The sequence below is a fragment of the Cnephaeus nilssonii genome (assembly GCF_951640355.1).
Source record: "Cnephaeus nilssonii genome assembly, chromosome: 2".
In the NCBI taxonomy this organism is placed as follows: Eukaryota; Metazoa; Chordata; class Mammalia; order Chiroptera; family Vespertilionidae; genus Cnephaeus; species Cnephaeus nilssonii.
In genome coordinates this window covers 37,682,288-37,702,516 of record NC_137073.1, presented here as the reverse complement: position 1 = coordinate 37,702,516, position 20,229 = coordinate 37,682,288, and the positions used below count along the sequence as shown (strand labels likewise).

Here is a 20,229-nt window from a genome sequence, read left to right as displayed (position 1 = left end):
TAACATACATTTATTAATATATCTTTCATTACAAAATAACATGCTCATTGTAATAAATGTTAAGGATACAAAAATAGAAAATTAAAGATATAACCATTAAAATAAGTTAGCTGTCTATTCTTTCACTCTTACACATTCAGAGTGGTGGTCTGTTTAACACAAATAAGATCATACTCTATGTGTTGTTCTACATCTTGCCCTTTTCATTGAAAAAAGATTTTGTGGGTACATCTCTATGTCAGTATATACTGATTTACCCTATTATTTTTTGATAAGCCCACAAGTTTGGTGTATGTTAGTTTGTAAAAGAGAATTCAAGCCTACAAAAGAACCTAGTATCCATATTATTTCTTCCTTGCTTTAGCTAAATATATATATAAAATCCTAATATGCAAACAGACTGAATGGCAGAACAACCAACCAAACAACTGGTCGCTATGACGTGTGCTGACCACCAGGAAGCGCGCACAGAACACGGCAGGCGTCGGCAGCAGGTGTCAGAGCATGGAACATGGTGGGCATAGGCCAAGGCAGTTATGGTGGAGCAGGCAAATGGGGGCACCAGACCAAGGTGGGTCGGTGGTTGCTGTCATCAGGGTGAGCCTCTGGTGGTTACTGAAAATTCTTTGCTCCTGCACGCCGCGGTCCTGCCTGCTGCAGTCCCATCTGGCGCTCACACCTGCTGCTGGTGCTGCCTCCACTCGCACCCGCTGCCAGTGCCTGGTGCCGGTCCAGATTGCTTGGCGACGTCAGCGGATGCTCAATTGGGGCAGCAGCCACTGCTCACACCCACTGACGGCGCCAACCCTGTTTGCACCCGCTGCTGGCGCCAGCCCTAATCACTCATCACTGTCAGTTTGTGTGAGTGGGGCCGGCGCCATCAGCGTGTGGGAGCGGCAGCAGCTGGAGCGAGGCTGCTGTCAGAGAGGGGACTGGGGGCCACAGCAGGAGGGGCCGGGTAGGGGGTGCAGAGAATGGGCCGAGACCAGCCCGTGCCCCCTGCTGCCTCAGGGCCCAGAGTTCCTTTCAAGGTGCACGAATTCGTTCACTGGGCTCCTAGTCTGTCGATAAAACTGATTACAACAGCCCAAAACATTTTTACACTGAAATTACAGATGTCTTTTTAAATTTTTTACTAAATTTATTGGGGTGAGCCCTGGCTGGTTTTCCTCAGTGGTTAAAGCGTTGGCCTGCCGACTGAAAGGTCATGGGTTTGATTCCAGTCAAGGGCATGTACCTCGGTTGCAGGCTCCATCCCCAGTCCTGGAGGCAACCAATCTATGTGTCTCTCTCACATTGATGTTTCTCTCTCTCTGTCTCTCCCCTTCCCTTCCACTCTCTCTAAAAAATCAATGGAAAAAATCTCCTCAGGTGAGGATTAACAAAAAAAAAAAGAAGAAAAAATTTTTATTGGGGTAATATCAGTTAATAAAATTATATCGGTTTCATGTGTACAATTCTATATCATCTGTATATTGTATTGTGTGTCCACTTCCCAAGTCAAGTCTTCTTCCATCACCATTTATCCCCCCAAACCCTCTATCAGGCTAACTCTGAGTAGGTGAAAACCTAAGCAGTTAAGAGTTGAACTCTTACAAGTATTCAGGTGCCTTTCCTTGCTTAGTATACCTGCTCAGAGCAAATGCCTCCCAATACAGCAGCCAGAAAGAGGGCTCTTATCATCTAGTTTCCTAATCATGTTGACTGAAGACAATTACTGTGATACACTACTATACTACCATGTAAAATGGGTCTTAACTGAAACCCTTATTAAAAGGGTCGAAAAAAATGATAAAACTTAGTACAGATCTAAAATACTAACCACAATCTAATCTTGGCACCTTTACATAGTTATTTTTATTTTATGTGATCTCTCAGTCCACAAAAATAGTCTTATTAAATGATATCTGACTCAAACAAAAAGCAGCTAAAGTGAAATATATGACAAGAAGTTTATATACCAAACAGTTTAATTCAGAACATTCAAACCGCATTATTTTTTAAATGTACTACATTTCCACTCTCATTACAATGTGGTATAAAACATCCCTAGAAACCTCTTTTCCTGGCAGATAAATCAGAGAAAGAGTATCATGGCATAAGCTGGAAAACAAGGCCAAACCTATAAATCCCTTAATACTATTCATAAAATCTTTTGACTACATATTTAGTAGATTCAGTAATTTTTCAAAGGAAAAAGCCAACTGCCTAAATAGTATTTTCCTAGAAGGAAAGATAAAACCTTTATTTTTTTAAGTATCCTAGACTACATATCTATACAGAATTAATTTCTTTTAAGTAGATCAAGTTAATCATTAAAAAAGGAAATTTTAAAGAAATCTAATAGAAATAATCAACTTGAACCTAAAGGCATACACAAATGCTCTCTATAAAATTAAAAAACAGAAAGACTCAGACCAAACTATGTAAGAGTTTCTACATCTTCAAAATGCTAACATGAGCAACTACTAATGTCTGATTAGTTTTCCACTGCCCAGATTACTGTACAGATGTGTTTCCATTTAGCCGTTCAATTCAGGCACAATGTTATTATTTCTTTACATGTTGAATTACTTCAAATCACATGTAAGAATTTTATGGAACAAAATTAAGTCTTTTGAAATATAAACCTTATATAATCATTTCAGTCTATTCTATAAGGTTATAAATAATGTAACAAAGCAATAGTAATTCTAGTTCATGAACTCATTTACTCTCCAACTTCTCTAAATAAACTTGCTATCGAGGATCAAACTGATTTTATTATTTAAATTAGTATTAGATGGTATATTACTTTTAGTTCACATTAAAATACGAAAATTTGTGCAGTGGTACAGACATATAAAAATTGTTTATTTGCCCTAGCCAGTTTGGCTCAGTGGATAGAGTGTCAGCCTGCGGATTGAAGGTTCCCAGGTTCGATTCTGGCCAAGGGCACATGCCTGGGTTGTGGGCTTGATCCCCAGTAGGGGGTGTGCAGGAGGCAGCCGATCAATGATTCTCTCTCATTAATTGATGTTTCTACCTCTCTCTCCCTCTTCCTTCCTCTCTGAAATCAATGAAGAAATATATTTTAAAAATTGTTTACTTAATTTATATCTGTGGGAACCAAGGACCAATTCCTATTACTATATTTAATAGTGAATGTTTCTGAACTTTGCTTCTCACCAAATTAGATCCACTTTTAAAATATAAGTTCTTACACTCTATTTACATTCCATAGATAGTAATACATGGTGCTTGCCCCATATAATAAAAGCCTAATATGCTAAGTGTCCAGTAGACTGGTCAGCAGTTCAACCAATCAAAGTGTAATATGCTAATGATATGCTAAGGCTGCTCAACCGCTCGCTATGACAGGCACTGACCACCAGGGGGCAAACAGTTGACCGGTTGACCAGTCGCTATGATGTGCACTGACCACCAGGGAGCAGATGCTCCGACTGTTAGGTTAACTTGCTGCTGGGGTCCAGCCGATTGGGACTGAGCTCAACAGGCCAGACACACCCTGGAGCTCTCCCACGGTCCCTCTCCGGGGCTGGCCCACCTCCCACATCTCTCCTCATCCCCAATCATGCACTGGTGGGATCCCTTGGCCTGGCCTGCACCCTCTCACAATCTGGGACCCCTCAGGGGATGTCAGAGAGTCAGTTTCGGCCCAATCCTGCAGGCCAGGCTGAGGGACCCCACTGGTGCTTGAATTCATGCACCGGGCCTCTTGTATTTCCATAAAAATGAATGTTAGCCATATTGGTTCCATTTCTAAAATGTAAGTTCTTACTTCTTGTCTCAGTGATGTTCTACATGGTACTTTTGTTTTTCTGTAAAAAGGAATGTCATTCTTTAAGTACAACAATTGAAGACTAGATCTCTCTCATTCTGAAATCTGAGCAAAACAGGGTATCTTTGCAACCATTCAATATGATTTGATTCAGCCATAATACATGTTCATGTACTCATGTAATTCAAATGAATAAATGATCATCTCATCAAGCAAATATTGGTAACTTATCACCTGTAGGACTCTGCACTTGTAATAAAAAGACCAGAGCAAGGTTCCCTCTCAATGTTCCTTATCTCAACAAATGTCACCATCATTTATTTGTTGTCAAAGTCAGAAACCTAGCAGATAAACTCTGTTTTTATTGTCTCACATCATCCCATCAGTAACAAGTTTTACTTCCCAAATACATCTCAAATCTCCCCTCTGCCTCTACTCTGGTCTCAACCTTTATCATATATCGCCTGTACTATTGCAGGCACCTTTCTTTGTTTCCACTTTGGCCCCCATAATTAATACTCTACCAAGAAACTAACTTTTTTCAATATAAGTCTAATCAAGTAGATTCTTAACTCAGAAGTGTGTAGACACTGCTACACTGCTTTTTGGTCAATGAGATGCTCTACAGAAGTCTGAGAGGAGTTGGGATATTCCCTTTTTTAAAAAAACAAAAACACAAAAACTTGCTTATTCTTCCTTATACCCACAGGATTCTCTTATCTTTTCTTTTTATTAAAGTTTTGTGCTTTCAATCTACAGATTGAAACCTTTATCTATTTTAGAAAAATTTTCTATTTTATCTTTGAACATATTTTCAGTTCCTTTCATCAGCTTTCTCTAGTCTGACTTCATTATGTATCAGTTTCTTTATAATCATTCTTTACTGTTCTTTAACATTGATCACTGATTTCCTTAAGCTTACCCATTGTCACTGTTTCTTTTCAGTTGTATATATGTCTGTATTTAAATATGTATACATTAGAGGCCCGGTGCACAAAATTCATGCATGGAGGGGGGGATGTCCCTCAGCCTCGCCTGCACCCTCTCCAAGCTGGGACCCCTCAAGGGATGTCCGACTTCCCTCTCACAATCCAGGACTGCTGGCTCCCAACTGCTCGCCTGCCTGCCTTCCTGATTGCCCCTAACTGCTTCTGCCTGCCAGCCTGATCACCCCCCAACCACTCCCCTGCCAGCCTGATCAATGCCTAACTGCTCCTCTGCCAGCCCAATTGCCCCTAACTGCCCTCCCCTGTAGGCCTGATTGCCCCCAACTGCCCTCCCTTGCAGGCCTGGTCCCTCCCAACTGCCCTCCCCTGCTGGCCTGATTGCCCACAACTGCTCTCCCCTGCTGGCCATCTTGTGGCAGCCATCTTGTGTCCACATGGGGGCAGCCATCTTTGACCACATGGGGCAGCCATCTTGTGTGTTGGAATGATGGTCAATTTGCATATTACTCTTTTATTAGATAGGATGCATTATTTGCCTTCCACTAGGTAAATATTTAAATCCTTTTTCAATTTACTTCTTGAGTATTATCAATTCATTTTTATCTCTGAGGGTCTTTACTGAACTTATAACTCTCCTTTGAGTACTTTTTAAAAGAAACACATTGTCTTTCATTTCCTTGAGATAAGAGACGAAGTATATGAACTTGGTATTTATTTGGGAACTCTTTGAAGCATATTCATCTGCCTTTTCTTTATATTCTTCTTTCCTTTTTTCAGGTTTCTTTTTTGGTTGTTGTTGTTATTTAAGCCTTTTCTCTTTATTATTCTTTAAATGGTGTCATTTCCTGCTGAAGTAAGAAAGGGGGTAGATAACTAAGAGGAAATGGATTGGTTTGAAAACTTCCATAGGAAATACTGCTTGAAACAGTTTCACACCAAACTCCCACCATCCCTCCCTGCTCCCCGGGGTATTCATTTTAAACTTTCAGGTGGTGATGTGGCTCCCACCTTATGCCTTTTCAGATAATAACTCTCTGTGTTGCTCATGAGTGGTTCTTACATCCTCTTTTACCTTCCCTCTCCTTTACCTCAGAGAGTGTCTCTGACCTGGAAGGCTGGGTAGTGAATACGAGAAATGGTTTGCCTCCAAAGTTTCTCCTTCACCATCCCTTCTTTGTTCTGAGGGTGTCCAGTAGATCTATCTCACAGGGACATTCTCTTCCTCTCCAAGGGAACATCCACAACCACTGAATGGCATTTCAGGATGCTGATACTCATAGAAGATTCTCCTTGTCCCAGTGACTTCCAACAACTGCATGTGTTCCTCACTTCTTTTAACTGGGGGGTTGTTGAACTTTGTTTTAGCATGCCTTGTTTTCTATTATTCATTTTCTTGTTAGAAGAAGGGGAATACTCTACTATTTTAAGTAAGAGTTTCTATAATCAAGTATATTTTAAGTAAAATTTTTGAATTGTATTGGAATGGCTTTTATATTCACACAATATGAATTAAAGTTGAACTTTGTAATGATCTGGTTAACTTAGTCAATGTAGACAGCCAAGATAAATTTGTCTGTAATAGTTTATGCTAATCAAATGAACCAAATCTCCTTTTTATTTAGTGCTATATAAAAGGCCTAGAAATAACTTTCTACTTTGGACATCTTCCTCCCAGTCTACAATGGAAGAAATAGCCATGTTTACCTGATTTCAGCTGAGATCAAACTTCTCTACATTATTCATGTGCAGTCCAACTAAAGGAATTAAGTATTTCTGTACAATATACCATTGGAAAAGAGATCACGCCAGCATTTGTTTTGCAGGGAGTGATTTAGGGTCTATACTGCATATATCCTCTTACCGAGTTGTAATTTTTAACCATATTCTTTTCTGACTCAGTTTTTCCTTTTTGTCCTTGAATTCCACTCTATCTGCTATGGATTATTGCTATTTCGGCTTCATTTTATTTATATTTTTCCTGCCACTTCCTTGTCCTATTTTCACTCTTTTTTATTATCGTTGTTAATCCTCTCTCAAGGATATTTTTTCCATTGATTTTTAGAGATTGGAAGAAAGGGAGGGGAAGAGAGAAAGAAAACAACATATGCACATTGCAGTTTAAAATTTGTAAATATTCTTGAAAAGGGACCTAACACCAATTTTTAAAACTTTAAGTTTCTCATTTTATGATAGCTTAAATATTAAGATGTATGTTAATTAATGTTGGGCCTTTTACTGTATAGTAAAATAGAAGAAAATACAAGATTACATGTGGGTTAGCCATAGGCATAGGGGCTTGAACTGAAATGGCTCTCAATAGGGAAGGAGTCAAGGCTCGCCATGCCTGACCTCACAGCACCCTAGGAATGCCCACCTTTCCAACACTGCTTACTTAAGGCCAGAAAGTCAATATGGCAACAGTTATATTAACTGCTTTCCTGATAGCTTAATTTTTATTTTATTATAAAATATTTAATTTTCTGTTGGCCCTGATTTTTCAGTTACTCTGTTTATTACATGATCATGTTTCAGTCCCTCTTAGGCCATTGACAGGGTAATTTTCTAATTGCGTCACCTATGGGATAACATTATGTTCAGAACTTCAGAATGTCCTCCCTTCATTAATATAAACCATGTTTTAGAACCAATATTAAGCTATTTACAGTTATCATCTACACAGCTGAAATTTATCAACTCTATAAAAACATTTAATTATCCTATTAAAAGATGACTATTATAAAGAAAAGTATGACATGTACATATCATGTTTTATTATGTTATTTTTTTCATGCCCTATATCTTCCAAGTTAATTTGGCAGCAGTATTGGGAAACGGTCTAGGAATTTAAAGGGAAAAATAAAATCACAGTAAGATGTGGTCTTAAAATAGCCTAAACTGAGGATTACTATTTAATTGAGAACTTTCTGACTATGCCATGATTTTGAAAGAAAGCAGAACTTTTTAAACTTGCTTTTCCAGACATTTTAACCATGTGGCAAATTTCATTATGCTCCTGTAGCTCTATTAATCTATTATATTTTTTTAGGGAAATGGAGCCCAAAACTTATCTTTGCTACATAAATATAATCCAATAAATAAGACTTCAGACATTACCAAATCCTGAAGGACATTCAGAAAGTTTGAGATCAGGTCATACATTTTTAGTAACTGTGTTCAGAAAACTGGAGCTTTCTGACAAAACAGCAGGCTAGAAAAGCGTAGTGCAAATACAGAAGATGAGGAGAGTCAATAACTTGGGATTTGCTGGTTGAAGTTAAAGGCTTTTCTCAACCTGGACTATTTCTATGAAAAGTGGTTTGGGGAAGTATTTTAATTTTAATCACATTTATTAATTCAAAGGATATTTACTAAGCATCAATTGCGTGTTAGACACTAGAATTAATGAATAGAACAGAGACATTAATGAATAAAACATATTTCTGCCCTAATGAAGCTTACATTCTAGCTGGGGAAGAATAAAGACAATAAATAAGCAAGTACATTAGAATAAACAAAAAGTGTTACTCTAGCAAGTCTAGTCAGTATTAATCTACTAAATCTATACAAGTTATCTTTAATAGTAATCTATATAAGTTATATGGTAATTTATATACTGATCTGGGAAACCTATGTAGTATAGTGAATACTAGATAACCTATAGTATAACGTACCTTCTATTTAAAAAATTCTTGCCTTATCAGGAACTATATGTACTCAGACTGGTAGTTGTATCAAATTGAGGCTATGCACAAGCTCTGCAATCTACAATTCTCATTTGAGTTTTAGGACACTGGACTGGCTTCCTGTAATATACCATTTACATGGGCTGAGTAGATGACATCTCTGCCTTTGCCACGGGTTATTAACATCAATTTGAAAAACATCAGATCTAACTTTGTATATGATTTAATTATAGCAAATAAACCTAACTCCCATGTCTAAAATATGAGTAATACCATTTCTTTGAATAATACAAGAGTACTTTTCCATTTTTCCGTGATCCTACTACCTTTTGAGAGTTCATTACAGAGCTCTGTTTCTAAGCTGTAAAAATGGGTTTAGTACATATGACATCAGAGAAGTAGCCCCCAAAATGATAAGAATCATGGTGGCTTGAAATTAAGGCAATTATCCAGTGAATATGTAACAATTTTTGGCTACTTGGCTTGGGGTTTACTGTTGCAGTATCCTCAGAGACCTAATCTAGCCCTGATATATAAAATATGTATCAAAATGAGTTTGGAAAAATTGCCTGCAGACAAGATTGCAAACAACCAGGTTATAAACTCTGACATAACTGTAATCCTGGAAGTCCACACTTTGTCTTTGAAGACACTATCCTATCTAATAAAGAGGGGATGTGCTAATTGACCCTCACGCTGTCGCAAAGATGTGGCACCCACAGCCAATAAGGAGAGAATATGCTAATTGACTGCCACGCCCTCAAATATAGCGGCACCCACAGCCACAAGATGGCGGCGCCCAGTCCCCTCAGCCCCGCTGGGGCAGCAGACACACGCAAGGCCGGGCCCACCCCGCGTGCCTGCCTTTGGAGTCCCCCAGTCCCCTCAGCCTCCCAGCCGCCCAAGGCTGGCCAGAGGTGCAGGCAAACCTCAGATGGTGGCTGCCCAGCCGACCAGGGCCGCCCAAGGCTCAGGTAACCAGGCCGGCTGAGGCTTGCGCTGCCAGCAGTGGCAGCAGCAGAGGTGTGATGGGGCATCGCCTTCCCCTGATCTCCAGGTCACCTCCTGCCCCTGAGGGCTCCCAGACTGTGAGAGGGGGCAGGCCAGGCTGAGGGACCCTCCCTCCAGTGCATGAATTTTCATGCACCGGGCCTCTAGTTCTTAATAAAATTGGGTAGCTCTCTTCTCCCTGTTGCCTAGGCTTGGGTTCTCATATCTTGTATGAGATTAGGAAAAAGGAATAAAATGTTTTTCCTGGGTATTTACATGGGTATAGTTTGAGGAGCTGTGGGAGAGAGCATAGAGTGCCAAGTGGATGAAAACATGGAGTGGTTTGTCTTCTGACTCTATTAAATATCAAACTATATTTTAAATTTTTCTCCAATTTTTCATATTACCTCTCGCTTCTCCATTTATGTCAAGAGTTGAAAAATAATTAGTTATTAGGTGCCCAAAAGATAAGCCATCTCTGATCATGCTTGCTAATGAAGCTGCTCTCAGAAATGGTATAGGATTAAAGGTTACCCCCCATAGTGGCAGGTCCTCCAAGTGCAGTGAAAGAAGACCTGACATGTGGGTGACTCTGTACATAGGCAGACGGCTAACTCACCTTGGCAAGCTCCCGTGCGGATGTTGGGGATAAAGCCCCGCCGGCAGGGCTGAGGCTGGGCCGGACACATCTCACAGGGGTGGCCCCAGGCCCGACCAATGGTGGCACAGCACAGAGTCTTGGTGCAGACAATGCCTGTCAGCTGCCCTTGGCACATCTGGTTGTTGACCTGAGTGAAACATGGGCCAGTCCTGTAATCTGGAACGTGAAAGAAGATGAAAAGACAGGTTTACTGATCACACACCAATCTTACTCCAGTACTTCCAAATACATAAAGCAGAGTCTATTTCTTCTGACTAAAGTGTCTAAAGACAAAAAGGTCAGAAAGTTTCATTTTGAAAATTCATTTTTCAAAACATGAGATTTCAGTGTAGTCTACAACATTAGACATTGTAAGTGGGTGGCTCAGGGGCTGTGTCTGGGACACAGATGTGTTTTCTTGGCCCACATAATGTTTTAAAAGAATTTAAATTTAGTAGCCAACATTTTTAAATTGGGAACTTGCACATGAAAATTTTATTTCTGGCTTTTCTTGTAAAGTTGAAGCTCTGGCCATGCTAGCCTGCCATGCTCCATGGCAGCGATGGAGCCATGTGCACACTCTCTGTGACACCGCTCCCCAGCCACTCCAGCACTCCTCACTCATTCACATGCCCTGCCTGCACCCTGGCGCCTGCTTGAATAACTTCTCTTACTTAGCAAAGATTTTCTTTCCTTACTAGGTAGATAACAGTTCACATAATCAAAACAGAACTGATAAAGATATATCCTTCCATATCACAAATATATTTGGCCAGTCTAATCATTTATGAACATTTAGTTCTAACAATTTGATTTTTGTTTCTGTGTCAGTCTGTTTAGTTGTATATCCTTTAGCTAGCTAGAAGGACAGTACTAAGGAGGCTCATAGTCATGGATTCTTTCTAAGTAAGTTAATATTATATGATCTCCATTTTCTAGAAGGTTAGACTGTACCATTGTTCAACTTCTGTTATGATGGCAATAGAAATGTTTGTAAATGTATGTCATATGATTTGTAGGCAGACTTATCTATGAATATTAAGCACAGTCTATTTAGAGCCCTGCATCTCAAAGTGTGGTCCATGGACTAGCAACATAGTGCATCACTTAGGAGCTGGTGAGAAACGCCAACTCAGGTCCCACTCCAGAATCACTGAACTAGAATCCGCGTTTTAACAAGATTATTCAGGAGATCCATATGCACTTTAAAGTTTAAGAAGGACTGATCTAGACTATGGGCAACTTGAAAGCTAGGCGTTCCTACTCTTTCCCTCTTCCTGCTATAATTTACTTCAATGAACCTTTTAGATGATCAGTATATATTCTTCTAAGCAGAACTGAAACATTAAATAATTTTTAATTTGAATGTTGCCGTTGCTGCTGTTTTAAGAACATGGAAAATAAAGGTCAGTTTCCTGAAGACTAACCAACTAAATGATTAATATTTGTTAAAAATTACAACAGAAATATGTGGGGGGAAATGTCCCTTTCACAGAGATTGTATGCATGTAGTTTATTAACTCTTGGGAATGTAACATAATAGTCAGGATTTCCTAATAAGCCCGAATGCAAGTGACATAATTCCATTTGAAGAGAAAAGCCAGAACAAATTTATTTGAGATTTTTTGAAAGGAAAACATCGATTGGTTGCCTCCTACACAAACCCCAACCTGGGATCGAACCCAAAACCTAGGTATGTACCCTGACCAGAAATGGAATCTACAACCTTTTGGTATATGGGGTGATGTACCAACCAACTGAGCCACTCAGCCAGGGCTGTTGATAAGGTTTTTATGAAAAATTGTTACTGAACAATATCAAACTTGTATATAATTTAACATTCAAAATGCTAAGCTAGACAAACTTAGATATCATCTAAATGCTATAGAATGACAAAAATACAACTCAAAACCACATAAAACTTCTATTTTTTAATGAAGAATGAGGTTTTCTCATATAGAGAACACTTTAAAAGTTCATTATAAAGAAACAAAATTTGAAATAGGGAACACCTTTTTAGCAAGCTGCTTTAACATTCTGTTACTCTGCAGCTGAAGTTCAACCAAAATAGTTCACTGTAATCCCTTACATAAGAACAACAGATGTGCTGGCTACAAATCACGTTTCTGAAAAAGACCATCTTTGTAGTATACACGTAGATATGTCAACCTTGTAAATAAGCATGCTTCCCACACCACAAATTGTCAGGTTATAAATTTTTTAAACCTACTCTACTGTCCTCCAGACAACACATTATTTTGCCATTTTAAATAAGTATTAGGCTCACAACAAAGTAAACCAAGTTCTAAAGAAGTTGAGGAAAAGTTTTCACAAAAAATATAAAATGCTTATTTTTTTGGTAGATTCATGCATATATACCTATGTTGACATTCTGTACACATGTAGGATTCCCAGAGAGAAGCCTGCATAGTCTCTCTCATAATCCCATTCTTAAATAAACCAACTTGTCAGGAAATTCATTCCTTCTCATTGCAACACCTCCTTAGAATTATGTCTGTTCAGTCTGTCTCTTTAGAGAAGAGGTGTATCTAGAAAATGACAGATGTGTGTGCTTTCATGTTGAAGGTTCTAATAAAGCCGGCCTCAGTCGCCCCTTCCTAGGAACAGAGTTTATGCCAGTCCTTATTTCTTTTGCCTAAATTTCCTTCCTTATAAATTGTGATGAACCTAGTTTCCTATAGGATTGCATTTTACTTTCTGTTGGCAACTGATTACTTTGACATTTAAACTTACAATGTCACCTCCTTATTCAAGAATTACTAACATATATGTGAGCAAATATTAGAGATTGAAAAGGGATTTAATTTTCTTAGATCAAAACATTCTATTCCAAACTTTACAGTATTTTAATTATGGTCAAAGAGTTCTAAAAGACCTTAATTAAATGTTATTGGCTATAGATTCTCTTCACCAAATTTTCATCATGGGTCAGATATTGTATGCCATCCTAGCCGTGCCTAGTCAAGAAAGGACACACCTGCAGTGTGTTAACAAAGTATAAAAGGAGAGAACTCCTGATCACGTTGGTAAGCTGGAACCAGTGGGTTGAAAAGAGATATTTCCCTCATTATTAAACGAGCAAAAAAATGTTGTTTAAAATTAGCTTGTGAAACACAAATATTGCTATTTTGATATTCTAATATCTAAGAGCAGTATATCATGTTAACTTGTATTATATAATTTCACTTGCATGCACATTAAGCAAAAGGTGCAGTTAACAAACTCTTCAAATGATATGGTGCTTGCTGCTTCTTTCTGTTTTACATAACTTTATTAAAGTATAACTTATATATCATACATTTACCTGTCTTAAATGTACAATCCAATCATTTTTAGTGATTGCACAACCTTTACCACATTCCAAATTTTGTTTTTGTTTTTATTTTGGCTTCTCAGCAGGTATTTTTTAAATATTATAATTGACATACAATATTACATTAGTTTCAGGTGTGCAACATGGTGATTAAACATTTATATACCTTACAAAGTGATCACCAAGATAAGTCTAGTAGTCATCTGTCCCCATACGTAGTTATTATAATACTAGCGTTCCCGTTGCAGGAAAAATCCTGCAATAGGGTTTCCTGCTGCACTCTACCCCACCCTGCCTGCTCTCCTCCCTTGTCCCCCGCCCCCGCGATCTCTGCCAGCCCCCCTGCTTTTCTAACTTCTCCGCCAGCCCGCTCTCCTTCCTTCTCCCCTGGCCCCGCCTCCGCTCCTCCCTTCTCCCCCGGCCCGCCTTCTCTGCCAGCCCGCCTGCTTTTCCCTTCTCCCCCGGCCCCGCCTCCGCTCCTCCCTTCTCCCCTGGCCCCGCCTCCGCTCCTCCCTTCTCCCCCGGCCCGCCTCCGCTCCTCCCTTCTCCCCTGGCCCGCCTTCTCTGCCAGCCCGCCTGCTTTTCCCTTCTCCCCCGGCCCCGCCTCCGCTCCTCCCTTCTCCCCCGCCCCACCTTCTCCGCCAGCCCGCTCTCCTTCCTTCTTCCCTGGCCCCACCTCCGCTCCTTCCTTCTCCCCTGGCCCCGCCTCCGCTCCTAACTTCTCCCCCGCCCCGCCTTCTCTGCCAGCCCGCTCTCCTTCCTTCTCCCCTGGCCCCGCCTCCACTCCTCCCTTCTCCCCCGGCCCGCCTTCTCTGCCAGCCCGCCTGCTTTTCCCTTCTCCCCTGGCCCCGCCTCCGCTCCTCCCTTCTCCCCCGCCCCGCCTTCTCCGCCAGCCCGCTCTCCTTCCTTCTCCCCCGGCCCCGCCTCCACTCCTTCCTTCTCCCCTGGCCCCGCCTCCGCTCCTCCCTTCTCCCCTGGCCCCGCCTCCGCTCCTCCCTTCTCCTCCCCCCCGGCTTGCTTGCTTCTCTGCAGCTTTGCTCCCTTCTGCAGCTCTTGGCTTCTTTCTACGCTGTCGTGATATGCAAATTAGCCGCCATCTTTGTTGGGATAATTTGCATGTCCGTCCTGATTGGTTGGTGGGCATGGCTTGGCTGGTGGGCGTGGCTTGGGCGTAGCGAAGGTGTGGTCAATTTGCATATTTGTCTATTATTAGATTAGATCATTGAGTATATTCCCTATGCTGTACATTGTAACTCTTTGACTTAATTTACAACTACAAGTGTGTACTTCTGCCCTAGCTTGTTTGGTTCAGTGGCTAGAGCATCTGCCTGCAGACTGAAGGGTCCCGGGTTCGATTCCAATCAAGGGCACATGCCTTGGTTGCGGGCTCGATCCCCAGCAGGGGACATGCAGGAGGCAGCCGATCAATGATTCTCTCTCATCATTAATGTTTCTCTCTCTCCCTCTCCCTTCCTCTCTAAAATCAATAAAAAAAAACACAAAACAAAAAAAAAACTGTGTACTTCTTATCCCTTACCACAATCCAATTTTGGAACATTTGCATCACCCTAAAAAGATTCATTGTGCCAATTTCCAGCCCCAGTCATCCACGAATCTACTTCCTGTCACTATAAAATTGCATTTTCTGGAAATTTATATGAGTGGAATCATATAATATATTGTCTTTTTTGGCTGGCTTCTTTAGTTTAGCAAAATGGATCATCCATCCTATGGCATGAGTCAGTACTTGACTCCTTTTTCCTGCTGAATAGTATTCTATTGTATGACTATACCACATCTGCTAATCAGTGGCCATTTGCTGGGTTGTATGGCAAATGTATGTTTAACTTTTTTAGAAACTGCCAAACTGTTTTCCAATATAGCTTTGCCATTTTATATTCTTACCAGCAATGAATGTGGGCTCCAATTTTCCACATCCTTCTAATATCTTTTATTTATCTTTTTAATTATACCCTATGTTACCATTTTACTTTAAATAAATACAACTGAATATATTTGGGAATTTTGCTATCTATATATATAAAAGACTAAGTGACCGACCATCCATCGACCGACCAACCGGCCAGTACAAATGATGCACTGGCAATTTAACATAAACGTTGACTCGTGCATGTGCAAAACATATAAAGCGCTCACTGGTGCCACTTCTATTATAAAGGGCAAATAGCGATATTAAAATATTTTGTATTTTAACTTTATAATACTATGTTATATATATTTTGACATGTAATTTTTTGCAGTAACGTAATTACCGCACGAATCTTTCTTCTAATTAATTTCCTTTCAATGTGCACAAATCCATGCACCAGGCCACTAGTAATTTCATAAGTCCACTTAATGTAACTAGAGATGCTAAACAGTGCTGGGTAACCAAAGTTGAGTATTACTTCTGTGCAGACAACCAGACAACCTTTGGAGAGGTAATGGAAGGTAAAGACAGAAATAGGTCTGGTGGGGGATTTGGGGATTTGGGGATTAGGGAAAAGAGATTTTGTTGTTTATTTTTTGCTTTTTTCTTTTAAATGTTATAGTTTTCTTCTGTTTTCTGGAAAAGATGAGCATTTCTAAAAGCCAATGGGAATGAGATGTAGCTGAAGAGGAGGGATTATAATTATTAAAGGAATAATAATTTTTAGTACAAGACCCCTAAGGAGTCAGACAGAGTGAAACCGGAATTTGTGTGGAGCAGTTACCTTAGATAGAAGAAAAGCACTTCTCTTGTAGCCTGAGGGATGAAGGGAAGGATGCACAGAGATACAGGCATATTTATATAGTAGAGGGCAATGATCAATGTCCTCTCCCACCAATGTCTACTTCATGAAGCAGGAGATGGGATGATAGGTCTTTGGTGGGGGGTGGCTGGAAGTCTGACCTTTGAGGCTGAGATGTTACTGCAGATACTGTGCATCAGAGCTGACCTGAGAACTCAGCAGATTCCCAGGGGACATCCAGGGCCTCTCTACATAGATGAACAAGATGAACTTACAGTGGCAACAATAAGCCTATTTTCCAGTGACTCTAGGCAGCTGACTGGCTCACTCAGAGATGAGGGTTCATCCATGGTTAGGGTTTTGTCTATTAGATGTGAAAAAGAAATTCAGATGGCAAGGGAGTTTAAGAGTATTGTTAATACATATTTTTAAATGATGGACCATGGAATCTATGGTGGATTAAATGGGAAGTGAGAAAAAGAGAGGAATGAAAGGTTAAGTAGTAGGAGAAAGCATTGAGATCAATGGACCAGGTGCCCCTATAAGGACCCACATGAGAAGGGAAAACAGTCACAGTGACAGTAATACATCACTGGCTGCCCATGTGGCTGAAATAGCATTTACTTAAATGTCAGAAGAACGTAGTTAAGCTATACAGCAGCGTAGATTGTACACCGCATAACCGGGAGAAGCTATCCAGACATACTGTAAATGTAAATGTCATCACCTCGCACTATACAATGGGATGCCCGTTAGAGACTTTATATGCTGTAACTACAAGTCAAACAATGCCACAAGATATCAGAATTCCATCCATTCCCACTTTAGTACAAAGAATTGCCTGATCCTAGAAAGTATATGAAAATATATGGGATTTGTCTCTGGACTTAGGCAAGAAGGCATTTCCATTCTCAGGAACCAAAGAAATGCAGCATGTAATCAAGTGATCACTTGCATGAGAGCTGCATACATGAGTGCATATAATAAACTGTGGAATTTTTCTAACAATCCTGGCTATGTGACCGTCTCCTTTGAGTGAGAGAGTTTTTACACAGTAATTATAAATAAGGTTTGATACATCCTATTGAGATAATAATTGAGAATCTAGTCAGTATGCCAGCTGAAATCTCTGATCACAGACATAAATGGAGCAAGCAGAGAAGGAAAACTTCCCAAATATATGAAATGATGTAATAGTTTCTATAGTTTCAATAAAAGGTACCCTGAATGTCTGCAGATCCAGACTTCATGCTGGGTTAAATATTCAGGGTTAAATAAATTCAAATAACTAGATGGTAATTATCTTCCTTGATGTCAACCTTGGGAAATTAGAATTAAGTACAGAAATGTTTAAGAGAATCAAAGCCATTAAGTGAATATTTTTCCTTTAAAAAAATCTGTGCAAAAATTATGTACCTATAATATTTAATAACAGCGTTTGGCCCTTTCCATTAGATTGCCTTGTAATCACAATTTAAAATAAATAACACATTTATTTAAAGTTGTGATTTTTAAGTTAAATGTGACTATGCATACATACAGAATTAGGTCACTGAAATGAAATTCAAGTTTTATAAATTAATATTTATAGGTTTGAGTATTTATACATTTAGTTTTTAATTACCTTTTTAAGAGTTGAGTAGCTGCCAAGATTTTTAAGTTGCATAAGTGAAGATATTAGATGTATTTAATATAGAAAAGCAGTTTAAAAGATATGGAGGTGATTCATTAACAAGTATGAAAATGGAATCAAATATCACTTAAAAGCCTCTTAAAGTAACTACTAAAATCCACTAGATTTCTTAATACATTAGTAATATTTATAAGTTGCATTTAAAAGCTCAAAGAACATACCCTAAACAATTGAAAACAGGGACTTGAAGAAATATTTGCAGATCCATGTTCATAGCAGCATTATTCACAATTGCCAAGAGGTGGATGCAACCCAAGTGTCCACTGATGGATGAATAGACAAACAAAATACACACTATGGAATATTACGCAGCCTTTAAAAGAAAGGAAATCCTGACATTTTAACAACACAGATGAACCCTGAGGACATCACTCTCAGTGAAATAAGCCAGTTCCAAAAGAAAAAAATGTTCTGATTCCATTAGAGTAGTCAAATTCATAGAGACAGAAAGTAGTATGGTGGCTGTCGGGGGCTGGAGGGAAAGGGAACTAAGGAGTCAGTGTTTAAAGGGTACAGAGTTTCAGTTTTGCACGATGAAAAGAGTTCTGTGGATGGATGACGATGATGGTAGCACAACAAGCACAACAATGTAAATGTACTAAATGCCACTGAAGTGTACACTTGAAAATGGTTTAAGGTGGCCAATTTTATGTTACACACAAGAGGCCCGGTGCACGAAATTAATGCACTGGAGGGGGGTTGTCCTTCAGCCCAGCCTGAACCCTCTCCAATCTGGGACCCCTTGGACATCCCCTCTCACAATCCAGGACCGCTGGCTCCTAACCACTTGCCTGCCTGCCTGCCTGCCTGACTGCCCCTAACCGCTACTGCCTACCAGCCTGATCACCCCCTAACTGCTCCTCTGCCAGCCTGATCACCCCCAACTGCCCTCCCCTGCCAGCCTAATCGCCCACAACTGCCCCCCCTGCTGGCCCAATTGCCCTCAACTGCCCTCCCCTGCTGGCCCGATTGCCCACTATTGCCCTCCCTGCCAGCCCAATGGCCCCCAACTGCCCTCCCCTGCTGTTCTGATCGCCCCCAACTGCTCAGAAATACCTTCTCCCCCAGCGTCAGGGAGGAGGCAGCAAAAAATAGAAGACATCCCTCCCTATTGCACATGAACCCTATATACAGGCCCACCCAGCCCAGGCCAGTGGGATGCTTGACATATTCTTGGTTCCCTGTTCAGGGGCAGGAGGGGTGACTGGTGGCAGCACATGTGAGAGGGCACCTTCAGGCGGCTACTCTGGTCCTGGCTACGGATCCTAGCACTTCCTGGTCCTTGGTTCCTTCCTGGTCCTCGGTTCCTTCCTGGTCCTGCCTGCAGCCCTGGTCTCCCTACCTGGCTCAGCCTCCCCTCTCCACCCTGGCCTCAAATGGCCCCCTTGGCTCCTGGGGGCTCTGTCCTCCCCTCCCAGCCTGGAGGTCCCGAGAGGAGGTTATGGCTTCTCAGAGACTCCCTGGCAGCCCTGGCACTCGTGTTCACACAGGCGAAGGGGTGCGTGTGACAGAAGCAGCTGTATAAATGCGGGTGCAGGGGCAAGTCCTCCGGGGTCACTTGGACAGTTTGCTGATGATGAGGATCAGGGCCATGTTCTCGTCCTTGAGGTGCTGGTTGTCAGCCCGGAGGTTGGACAGGCCCTTCAGCTCCTCTTCCAGCTCAGCGGCCTTGTGCTCCAGGGTCCTGCGCTCAAATCTCTCCAGCTCAGGAGGGCCGGCCTCTCTGCAAAGCACTCCTGCCTCTGCATGGCACACTCCAGCTCCACCTTGAGCTGCGCCAGCCAGCAGCGTGGTCTGGGTCAGGGCCTCACGAAGTCTCTCATTCTCAACAGTCTCTCATTCTCAACAGTCTCTCATTCTCAACATGCAGCTCTGCCTAGAGCTTCCTGAAGCCTCCCTGGGGCTCTTCTGATTCAGGTTGGGGTTCTGGGTTGAGGGCCCGCTGTCTCTGGGGGGGAGGGCTGGATTCTGGGCTGATGTCTGCTGGCTTCGCCTCCTCTCCCCTCCGCAGACCCTCTCCTCTCCTTGCCAACACTGCGGTGCTCCCTGGAGGCCTGAGGTCCCTGTCCCTGCCTGTCGGGTGCCTCTACTCTCTGAGCAGGGCCATTAGAATTCTCAACCCCAGGGACTCAGGGATGCCAGGAAAGGTCCAGGCTCTGTGCAGCCTGCTCTTGATCAGGATGGGAGAGTCCCATCAGGGGCAGGCTGGTGGGGGGAGGGGCCACAAGGTTGGCCGGCCCCACCCCCTGATCGGGCTGGTTGGCTGCCTACAGTGGGCGGTGGCAGCGGTTCACTGGAGGTCGGTGGGAGCCACCTGCGCCCACAGGAGGCAGGAGCAAGCCGCCACTGCCTGTGGGAGGTGGGAAGGAGTGGCCTCTGCTGCCCCCAGGGGCTGGCGGGGAGGGACCGAGAGGTCAGCAATTCAGCCC

General features: G+C 41.6%; 1 protein-coding gene across 1 annotated transcript in view; it reads right to left on the bottom strand.

Annotated features, from left to right (window-relative positions):
• Positions 1-20,229, bottom strand: part of FBN2 (fibrillin 2) — a 261,440-nt gene that overhangs the window by 174,985 nt on the left and 66,226 nt on the right. The window contains exon 6 of the mRNA XM_079793608.1: positions 10,021-10,218. Coding sequence (XP_079649734.1) covers positions 10,021-10,218 — 198 coding nt within the window. The remainder of the gene's footprint in view (positions 1-10,020; positions 10,219-20,229) is intronic.